Here is an 11,869-nt window from a genome sequence, read left to right as displayed (position 1 = left end):
TAGAGCTGCGCATCCGTATGGTGGCCATTCTTGCGCGTAATAACCTGTAGACAAATCAACTTATAGTTGTCAGGAGAAGTCGTGTAATCGAGTTGGCGGGCACCACTCACAAAGTGGCATCCAAAGCGTCAACTCAAAAGAAAATGGCTTATCTCAAACTGACGCTGAAAGGTCATGAGAAATCGGTGAACGAGATAGCTTTCATCCGTGTACCCATCTCCTCGTCACTGGCTCCCACAACAAGAGTCTTCGGGTATAGGGTCTGGACACGGGGAAACAAGTGGGGAGCGGAATAGTTGAAATGTGAGATACTTAAAATCTCTACAATGGCTATAGTAAGTCTGGAGGCCGACCATATAAAGAAACCCACGAGAAGAAAGATGCCTTTGATGGCTACAGTTATTTTGTGCGATGACAAGGGAAGCGATGCTTCTTCTTCGAGCCAATTGGTTGTCGAGTCTGATGAGATCATAATGCGAAGTCAAGGAATTTGCCTCGGACTGGAATGTGGATGGGAAGGAAGTTCTAGAAGGGAGTATTCGATTTTGCAGAACTGCAGTGCGTTGACGAGGGATTAGTGCCTACAGCAATAGAGAATGAGTTTATGGTCACAGATTATGATATAAACGAAGATGGGACTTGGAATATTGATTCCACGATGCTAATATATCGAGCTGTAGTTCTGTGCATTGCTGTTAGTTTTTCGTGATGGGAAATCAGATGGCATTGCAAGTCGATGTAATCTGATTTGTACAAATAGTAGATATCGGAAGCGATGACGCTATCTGGGCGAAAGAATCCAGGGTGAGCTCCGTGAGGGCGGGTGGGCCACCGCAGCAGCTTTGAAGAAATTCTGCCATCGAAAGTGATCATGATGCGTCGAGTGTGATTTAAAGGAACTTCGCAGAGAATCTTGAAGAATAATCTAGAGCGAGACGGGTGTTGCTGCTAGAAATGGGAGTGGAGTCGAAAGTGGTACGAAGCATGTGTCGCCGCATGTGCCTCAAACTTACGTACGCAGTACCTGTGCCTGCCAGTTCTACCGCCGGCAGCATAACTACTCAAAATAGTTCCGCCACTATTAGACGCGGCACCCGAGAGTTGTGACGCCATATGTCGTGATCACTGACTACCCGCTGCCTGAAAATGACCAGACTCACCAACACCGACTTTGATACCCATGTTTGTAGTACCAGCCAGCCAGCATGGTCACGTCTACAGCCCCTCCAAGTTCGTGGTCGATGTATGGCTCGTGATTATGAAGTATCTTTCCGTCTTGGACATCATAAGGCTTGGAAGTGTGAGTCTGTGGTAGATTACTACTCTTTCTGTGAGCCCTTTTATACTTTATTCACAGACATGTCGAACATTGCACGAATTTGCCTCATTACGACATGTCTGGCGCGACGTCCTCTTTCAGCATCGTTTTCTTGACCAGTGCTACCCCCATCTGCGTTCATGCACTGCGGAAGACATTCGTCACCAGCTGAAAACCGCTGCCCGACTAGACCACATATGGACACAGCCTAGCATTGTCCCTAAGCGTCTTTACACGTTCCCACTAGATTTCCCGGGTGTATTTCAAGGTCTCAAATTTCTTCCGGGTGGGACATGGCTAGTATTGCTCTTCCACTGTCGAAATCTCAACCCTGCTCGACATTCCAACTTGTGCTTAATGAAACCAAACGCGGGGCCGGGAGCTATATTTCCTGCTGCATCTACGACCTTTCAGAGCGAGATTTGCTGGCTCCCCTTCCTCGACCAAGACGGTCCATATAAATCGTCTCGCGGTGATGATCTCATGCTACTACGAACCAAGTGCAATGACGGGTGCGATATATCCTCAGGGGCCCAATTCCCCATACTCACCAACTCCGACTAGATCCAACACCTTCGCAATCATGCATTTAAATACAAAGATACCCTCAGTTACGATACCTCTCATTTTTCGCACAAACGTGTTTGTGCGGAATTATGCGGCAGCAGGAGACTATGTCGTATATGGCTGGATTACTTCCGACAGGAGGCATTTCCTTCGTATCATGCAGCTAAACGAGAATTACGACAGTTTTCGAAAGGATATGACTGTTGAAATTGACTGTCCAAAGGGACACGACGGCAAACTCCGCGTAAGTACGAAGATGAAAACAATATAACTGGAGAATACCGATGAATCTGTACAGATACGGTACGACTTGCGCCTGTCCGGTCGGGTTCCGTGCATCTTGCTCGTCAGCACGCGATTGATGACTGCGTATAATATTCCCTCCGCTGTACCCAACGACTTCGATGCAAACTCACCACCGTTGCTCACGCCATTCTGGCAGCTTCGTCCTGCTGCCGTGACCTTTGGACGCTTCGTCAAAATGTTTCATGAAGGAGCTATAGTAACTTTGTACGAAGGCCAGATTCGATTCATACGACCTGACCTCGATGCGTCGGAACCCAATTCCCACGTCGTTGAGAAGTATAATGTAAGCTTTGCTCTGCATCCTCGGATCCGTGGAGTAACTCACCTTTCATTGCAGTTTGAGCCCCCACGTCCACAAAGCTCACAGTGGCCGTGCTTATTCGCAGCGCAGCGCATATTCTGGCTTTCCTCCCTGCCCAACCAGAAAGGGACGACAGCTCCTTGGCAAATGGCTATCGAGACGACCGCAGTCCCAGAAGACGATCACCGTGAAGGTCGTGCACTTATGGACTTGCAGGAAACTCACACTCCAGCTCCATCTGCCACAACTCGAATAGTACAGGATTGGGATGAGCTTTCGGGGAGACTTTGTATTAGAAGTGTACAAAGCCGCTTTACGCAGTATCCGAGGTGTCGAAGGACTGTTTGGCGGGTTACATTGGTAGATTTTGTTTGAGAGAGTTATTGTACTATAGCGAGGAAATATTGTATATCAGTTAGCCAGTTTTTTGTATCAATTTACATACATCCATTAGAGACTGTAGTACTCTATGATTGAACTGCAGTCGTTCAACTAGTTTTGTATGCATAGGCGCAACATTGTAAATTTGCATCAAATGATCATCTTGAAGGAGCGCTTCCACTTCTGATTTTTCTCGTGCAGCGAATCATTCGCTTCTATGAAACGAGCCGCCGAGAGCCCCGACGACCCATTCAGACTCCATGCTTGTACCTCGTGTATATTCGCAGCATTAAATAGCTGGTAGATGCGAGGTCGCCAGGCGGGTAGAGTGGCAAAGAAATCCGTAATCCACACGCAGTATAGAGCACCTAGGGACTTGGTCACATTACAAAAAAACATGTCAAGACTCGAGGAGGTCCTCGTCCGCACGGAGGCGTGGTTTCCGCTTAGCTTCGTGCGGGTACTAGCTAATTCCAGTATTGGCTACCTATACCTTCCCTTTCAACTTCGAGCACCAAACTAGTACCGTATACAAGTCCACTGTTCGCTTGTTCCCTACAGAACACCCGAGTATTCGGACCGTTTTCGTGCTATACACTGCTAGCACCAGTCAACACCCTTACGAGCTCCGAGTCCTGGAAAGCAATCGAAGTCGTACAAGTTCCTGGTTCGGCATCAGCCGTGTACTTGGCGTTATATTTTCGAATGCTAAGAGTGAGACGTGGTCCCAGCACGAACAATTGCACAAACATGGCGATTTGAAGTGCGCCATAATAAATCTGAGCCCCCACGGAAGATGAGTTCTATAGACAAAATAGGAGTGATCAGATGCAAGATGACAATCACAGATCGGCATGCTCACTATTATGTTAGGAGACAGGCAACCAAGGCTGAAACAAGAAACAGCAGCAAAGCTAGCACATGTGGGACTTCAGCGAAAGAAGGTCAATCGCGTTAAGATTGGAAACTCACGCTGCAAAGTAAAGCACATGACTTTTCATTAACACCATGAAACAGTCCCCAATAGACCATTCTGTAGATGACCGCCGCATTTCATGGAAATGTTTTACAGCAATCCAGACTGCAAGACAGAGTGCGATGACCTCCCACACAATGCGGAGTATCCAAACCCCGGCCAACAGAAGTTCAAGTTGGGTTTCTCTCTTAACCTCGTAAACACACTGGTGGGTGCCGGAGAGCTCGTCTGGAATTCGTCCTATCAGCTTGATGGCTCAAGGTGTTCTATGGTAATTGAAGCATACCCCAAGAAAAATTGCGGATCGCCAATACGATCAGTAGTCCACAGGCGATTGTGAGGGTTGGGAAGATTGTGATGAGAAGAACGAGGATTTTTCTAGATCGCTGATACATGGCATATAATCGAGCAGCCACGATAACTTGCGAGATATCTCAGTCGAACATTAGCGGGTTTCACAACCGAGTAACTCACTGCCGAGTATGGTATTTATAACGAAATATATCCCCGCTCGTATCAGGAAAAACATGGTACCTGAAAAAAAATAGTTACTGAAGAGTCTCGGGGGACTAAACACTTTGGTCAAACTTACAGCTATTTCAGATGTTATATCGAATCCCCAAAATCCAGGAATCTCACTCACTCCTAAGTAGAGGTGTAGTCAGTTGGACGGGCATGGCAGGCAGGCGCTGGTACAGAATAATTACCACAACTGTCATCGAAACTCCCGGGAGACTCGCTGCTTGTTCCTATTCAGAAGAAATAACAAAAGAGTAAGGAAACATACGCAGTATGTTGTTGCTGATAGTGAGAGATGACTGATCAGTACAATGCCAACTTGTTGGCCTTGCGAACATACATAGAGTATAGTATTCCAACATAGCGCACCTAGAATATTCTCAAGTCAGTACGGACGGCTTGCCAAGTGCGCCGCAGCGCATATCATTAGCTACATACAGTGGTGTATAGAAGGGTCACGGGAGACCAGTGTCGTCTCTGCCCCGAATTAGCTGTCTCGTTCTGCTGTTAGTTTGCGATGAGAATTCTACTCACCCAGACCAGTTCAACCTATAAATCCATTCTTAGTAGTGAGATGGCTGCTTCGGTAACAACATCAACGGCATCAACCTACCTCTTGTCCGAATATCAGTGCTAAATGATACCGGGATATCAACGATCGCCTCGATAAATGCTGTGTTGCTCACCCCAATCATAGAGTATTGCAGTTGAAGATGCCACTGTAAAACCACAGTCAAAGATAGAGTCAGACGGCATCGGGCCTGCTCTTTCGACGAACCTAAAACATAGTTGGCAACTTGATACGTATCGTTGTCCGGCCAACCACCGAGTTCATTTGAGACTAGGGTCATATTCGAGGGATTTGTGTCAGAGTGGCGATTTCGGTGGAACACAACGATGAGTTGCTACATAATATATACCACCATCCAGCGCTTGTATCACCGAAATAGGCGGATGCACCCTTGATTGACTGTAGTAGGTATCATCGTATGAAATTAAGTACAGAAACTTAAAGTCACAAGTGGAAGCAAGTAGTACCGGCAGGGGCGATCGAAGTGATACTTATATGTGTATCCCACTGGCGGTGCTACTAGGCAGTGCGTCACGCGGAAAGCTGTAGAAAATCCAAACGCAACAAACTCACCTCTCCCACTGGGCCGCGGGTCCGGCCGTCAAAGATCCCTCTGTGACACCTCCAACTCAAGTCTCACACCCTCATAACGCGCCCTTGCCTGCTCCAAGTCCTTGGCTCATACTCACCGCCTCCAGGCCCGTGATGTACTGATAGTGCCATGCAAATGCAAAGAAACAAGGGTAAGTACAACTATATCAAAATCAAAAAACGCATGCATCCTCGGCCCGCTGCCCAGTGCCGGCACCGGTCATCACCGAATACGTACTGAGGGCCGAGCTATATACCCTTAACTATATACTACAAGTTATGCTATATGCATATAGGTCAGCTATGAGGCTAGCTATTAGTCTGGACAGCCTAAGGATCTAGATTTGCGTCACCGGGTCTTGTGGCAGATGTCGATGAATTCGCTTGCGTTCGGCAATCCAAGTGGAAACAAAACAAAAAGACTTCCCATTAGCCGACTTGAACGACTGACCTCGTCATTACTAGTGACGCGCTCTACCAACTGAGCTAAACGGGACTTAATGATTGCCAAGACCAGCACTTGTTGAACCTTAAAAGTTGCGTGGGAACTACGGATCAGGAACTTGGCACAGACGCACAACGTTGATCTCAGACCGTTGACCAGCGGCTATCCAGCAACGTTGAACGGACCCTTCTCTCACAATTTTAATATGGGGGCTTATTACGACGAGATCGAAATTGAAGATATGGCATGGGATGAGGTAAAAGGTGTCTACCACTATCCGTGCCCCTGCGGCGACCGCTTCGAGATCTCTCGCAAGCAGCTTGCCAACTGCGAGGATATCGCAACGTGTCCGAGCTGCAGTCTGATCATCAGAGTTGTCTACGATCCAGTACGTCATGCGAATCTTTTTCAGCGAGATGTACAAACAAGAGCGGCAGCTTGATTTTGAAGACGAACCTCCGGATGACGAGGGGTCTGCATCGGAGGAAAGTGAGGAGAGTGAGGAGGAAGATGACGATAGTGATGCCGATAAGTTCGAGGATGCTCTTGAGAAGCTTACTCTATCTGAGCCCTCGGCGGCGGCGGTTGCAGCAGCAGCATGAGAGGTTGATTTCCTCGCTTGTTCCGTGTCGATCATCGCTGCAGACGGCACTGGATAACATTCTATGGAACATTAAAATTATAATATTAATGCATGTACGTTGTTTAGTATCCATAAACTTAAGTGCTCATCTTCAGCTCTAGCGTGCCTATACTCTGTTGGACATAGGCCCTATCACGACTCGCTATCGATGTGAATCAGTTTCCTTCTCATCTTCTTAGGGAACAACTTGAAAGGTACGCTTATCCATTCCATCATTCTGATATCCGCCGCATTTGTCTTCAAATCAGTGAAATCACCCTACCGACTTATCAATAATTTTTTCAATCCGTTTAACTTCGCATTTTGCGATTGGGTAGATACAAGGCAGGCGCTTTAATCCGCAGCTTATGGGAGAGATGGCGGTCTCACCTCACCGCCTTTACAAATACGACCTGCGAGTCACTGATCTGAACTTGTGACTCAAACCGCGTTATGTTACAAGTCTCGATCAATAGAGGTGATTGTACCTGACGCTTCGACAATGTCAAGAGCACTTTGAATCTGTAAAAACATTCGAGCGTAGACAGAAAATCAATAATCATATGCACAATACACAACACTTAAGCTACGCGCGTAGGTCTCCTTCAACACCAACACCTCACCTCAAACCACCTTCACAGGTACAGATACAAGTGTCTGTTCCTTCCCAGCCTGCACGGGCATCGGCTCCGATACATGAAGGTAAAAGGTCCCATGAAAGGTGATAAAGACGAGGAGTGAATGGTGATGTCGTTTAGTTTCTAACCGAAGTCAACTTGTAGAAGTAGTCCCCGACCATATCACTATGCCCTTGTTTTCTACAAGGTTCCAACGTAGCATACTAACGCAGTTTTCAAACATGTTAACCTTTAAGCAAACCGGGATCTGTCGCGATCAGCATGGTCAATGTCAAATATTTTCAGGAGTGACTTCGCTGCGCCAGGGGTGAGTGTCGTTCGTTGTAAATCACTTCATGTGGATATCGTATGCGTGGCTACGACTGCCCGTGTAGTTTAGCTTACAAGTGGGCTGAGTAAAAGATGTAAACGTTTACTCACATGCCTGAGTGGGAAGTTACTATAGCAAGTGGATCCCGTGCATGGCAGAAAGTGAAGTCCCCCAAGACCCCATCGCCGACAGGGTGAGTCCAGAACCAGACACGGATGGCATTCGTGCAAAATAGATGTAGTCCGAGTCCATCCTACTGGAATTATTTGGAAGTCACTGGGGTCGATGATGCATTGTGGCCTATCTCCGAAAGTGTCGATCATTCAGTCAGGGTTTTAAGTATGTCTGTGGTAGGTGCGGCAGTGAGCAAAATGAGGTTAATACTTTGCACCTGTGCTAAGTTGTACGCGTGTTGAGAAGTGTTAGCCAAAAGGATACTGTGTGAAAGCTGCAGCATGTGCAGTTTAGCAGTACGGTAGGACCAGAAATAGTGCTTAGTCAAAAATACAAATAGAAGCAAAACACTGAACTCTGTGCTATTGCAATTTTCAACTTCACACCACCATGTACAGCTGTGCACCAACACGTACGTTCTCTTGGCCTACTAATGCTAATAGTTACTCCGCAGTTACAAACTTCCGATATACCTCCTCCGCCTTGGCTCAGCACACGCCTTTCCTGGCAACTGCGAAGATGTACAATATTCTTGAAATCTGCGCTTCTACTTATCACATCATCATGACATATACACGCCGCACTGGAGCCCCAGTGGCCAGCCCCCGACTCGTTTTCGCTAAATGCTGAAGTGCGAGGATCTTTGAATCATAGTCACTGTTCAATGATCATCGGACTTCCGCCCGTGTCTAAGTACTACTGTCTATATGGATTGTCTAATCTGAATCTGTAACAAAGTCCAACCATACTCCGAAAAATCAATAACAAGATTAAAGCAATCATGTGCTCAATGCATACCACCTAAGCTGCGCTCGTAGCACGGCACCTCCTCCTTCAACACCAACAACACCAACACCTCGCATCAGCTCCACGGACACATGCGTTTGTTCCTTCCGGATGCCCATAAACGTCAACTCCCACTCATCACCGCAGGATCAGGGTCGTTTTCGCCATGGACCACGCTCCGCCTTGGATCAACAACAGCCGTTCTTATCAGGCCTTCTTTGTTTCAAGAGTCGACCGTTGGCTCGGCCCGGGAGAATGTCTGTCTGCAAATTCTCACCATATAGACCCCGCCAGAATCGACGTGTTAGTCGTCCGACTCGGCGGACATACGGTCATAATCAGGTTCGTGCATATAAATACCTAAGTACCGTACTTGCTGTCATTGTCAGTTCTCCCAGCTCAGGATGGTAGCCAAATCTGAGCTTCGAACGGTTCATACGGAAGGGGCCGCCTTCCAGGAGGACAAAGAGGGCTTAGAGACATTGGAAGCATGTCGAGTCTTCAAGGATTGGGACCCTCCCTCGAGCCTGCATGACTCGGAGTTTCCCGAAGGTGGTCTGGCAGCTTGGGTCACTGCTTTTGGAGCGTAAGAGGACTCGAACTCTTTGGGCTGGCCCTTACTTGGTCCACACAGGTTTCTGGTACAGTTTTGTGGGTTTGGGTGAGTCTGGTGCGGGTGTTGGCAGGAAGACTCTGGCTGACGCAGGTTAACAGGTATGCCGCTTCATTTGGTGTCTATCAAGGTATTGCTACAGACGAAAACGAACATGGAATATTCAATATATTGTTCTCCAGACTTTTATACCCAACATTACCTGACAAATGAGACGTCATCTGCTATATCGTGAGTTTCTGCTTGCGTGTTCATGGCGGGTATCCTCAAGGCTTGTAGATGGATTGGGAGCACAAGCGCATTTTTACTCATGACCGTGGGCCTCGTGTCAGGTTCACTGCACGATCGAGGATATTTGTGAGTGTAGATATGTCGGAGGTTCTCGATGATACTCAGCAAGCTTAACTAGTTACTATCTCATAATTGTCGGATCATCTCTGCAGAGTTTCTGTCTATTTATGTTGTCTTGGTCGAAACCCGATCAGTACTACCAGGTAACCTCTCCCGATTCAAAATATCGTTTTCTGACTCAGTTTTAGATATTCTTCTCGCAAGGCTTGGGCTTGGGTATCGCATTTGGGCTGCTGTATATCCCTAGCATGGCTGTAATCTCGCATCATTTCCGGCAGAGGCGCACACTAGTTATGACGTTTGTCGCTACGGGCTCATCGCTAGGTGCCATCATCCATCCGATCATGCTCAATCATCTCGTCAACGGTCCTCTTGGCTTCGCTAAAGGCGTCCGTGCAAGCGCGGGGTTGATCAGCTCACTTCTCTTGACTGCATGTCTGTGCATGCGAACTCGCCTTGATCCGCCAGCGACACCAGTAAACTATATTGTGGTAGCTAGAAAATGTATTTGCGACGTACCATTCATTCTCATGATAGCGGGGTGAGACCTACTATGCACCTTCTCTCGAATTCCTCCAACTAACCATCCTGCAGGGGCTTTCTTTTCCAGATCAGCTTCTACTACCCATTATTCTTTTTTCAACTCGACTCTATCAAGCACGGTATCAGTGTCAACTTCTCATTTTACTCTGTGGGTTCCAGCACTGCGCAGGTGATTGGTCTACTGACGGGAATCTCCAGCTAGCGATTCTAAATGGGTCCAATTTTATAGGGCGGCTCACGTCGGGATTCATTGAGGCATTCACGGGTGTTCTGAACTTGACTATAATGGCGTCAATTTCGTGCGGTGCGCTCATTTTGGGCATGATTGGGTTGAGTAGCTTGGCCAGCGTCGTTGTGCTTGGTGTGCTTTATGGCTATTTTTCGGGGCTGAGTAAGTAATTTGTCCCGCTATCATTGGTGTGAAAGTTTCAGATCCGGGTTCATCATTGCATGCAGACACTGCGATGGCGGCTCCACTCGTGGCTACTTTAACGCCCGACCTCTCTGAGCTTGGGCAAGTGATCATTTATGTCTGAACGTACGAACCATCTTATTTGGATCATAGCGCGCGGATGGGCATCTGTCTCTTCACTCTTGGTAAATATTATCATTACTGTTCCCTCCATATTATTCAAACTTGTCGCGATCGCTATATAGGATTCGGAGGTTTGATTGGTGAGTGCAATGGTGTCGTTTCTCGCTTCAAATTCCAACCCTTTATCCAGGCACACCCATATCCGGCGCTCTGCTAACATCTAGTTATACCTGGTGGATACCGACTCTGTTCTCTGGGGTGAGTCGCTCCTATTTTCTCCAGAATTCGCGTCGAGTCCAATTGACTGCATAACAGATTGTTTCACTGGCTGGTAGCATGATGTTTATCATCATACGATATATATTGCTCAGAAGGCAGCGCGTTGATGTATTACCATTGGACAGCCAGGCTGTTACTAAGTTGACTCCTGAGTGAAGCTGTTATCATATTTCTGTCGTCCACATTTTTGTTGTTCTAGTCGTTAAATCCTTTGTATACGGATACTGGTGAGTTGACTGGAAGGCTAACTCGTCTAAGTTTTCAACTTGGCATCGTGCACTCGGAGTCCGCCTGTCTGATGCCATTCATGTGCATGAACAAAGGCCTAGTACTGTCATTCCTCATATAAACAGTGCCACTCCGCTGACAATATAATCCCCTTTGTATCACTTTGATGAGCCACTCGTCTACATATAAATTTCCGTACCACTGGGCCAACTACTTACTCATCATTCCCCGTCGAACTCGTATTAGTATTCGCACTAGTTCTTGTTGCGCAGCCGCGATTAGACTATATACGTTACACTACCTCTACGAGCCGCACAGGAACATCAATCTCCTAGTCATATTCGATGTGCTGAAGTGGAAGGTACATTGGCCATATTGAAAATATGATATTATGGCCAATATTCCTTCCACTTCAGCCTAGTGCTGTTTATGCATTACCGTAGCACATCTGATTTGAATCTGAGAAAACACTCAAGCATAGTCCAAAAAATTCAATAACAAGATTAAAGTGATTATATGCACGATACAAAACACCTACGCTACGCGCGCACATCTCCTCTAACACCAGCACCAACACCTCACCTCAAACCACCCTCACAGGATCAGGCGCAGACACAGATACAGGTACAGACACAGGGGTCTGTTCCTTCCCAGCCTGCACGGGCGTCGGCTCCTTCGCCCTCGTCACCACAATATCAGGACTCCACTCCCCTGCCTTCGCCTTCATAATCCATTGCTCCCGTCTCATCTCCTCCTTCCGTCCAGTAGTCACGAAATCTGCCTTGGACGGGATCCGCCACAGAAAGTCCTCCGTG

At 47.3% G+C, this 11,869-nt stretch overlaps 1 protein-coding gene and 1 non-coding gene across 2 annotated transcripts; one reads left to right on the top strand and one right to left on the bottom strand.

Annotated features, from left to right (window-relative positions):
• Window positions 1–5,948: 5,948 nt before the first annotated feature.
• Window positions 5,949–6,667, top strand: BJ212DRAFT_1408563 (uncharacterized protein). The gene has a single exon (XM_041337449.1). The coding sequence runs from the start codon at window positions 6,181–6,183 to the stop codon at window positions 6,415–6,417; it is 237 nt and encodes a 78-aa protein (XP_041185352.1). The 5' UTR covers window positions 5,949–6,180; the 3' UTR covers window positions 6,418–6,667.
• BJ212DRAFT_t145 lies at window positions 5,954–6,026 on the bottom strand. Its single transcript has one exon. It is a non-coding gene; the product is annotated as a tRNA-Thr (tRNA).
• Window positions 6,668–11,869: the final 5,202 nt, after the last annotated feature.

This window comes from Suillus subaureus (assembly GCF_016647635.1).
Source record: "Suillus subaureus strain MN1 chromosome Unknown BJ212scaffold_265, whole genome shotgun sequence".
NCBI lineage: Eukaryota > Fungi > Basidiomycota > Agaricomycetes > Boletales > Suillaceae > Suillus > Suillus subaureus.
This window is presented reverse-complemented; position numbering and strand designations above follow the sequence as displayed.

Coding starts and splice junctions, on each gene's coding strand:
- BJ212DRAFT_1408563 (XM_041337449.1), top strand. CDS start 6,181: ATGGGGGCTTATTACGACGAGATCGAAATTGAAGATATGGCATGGGAT.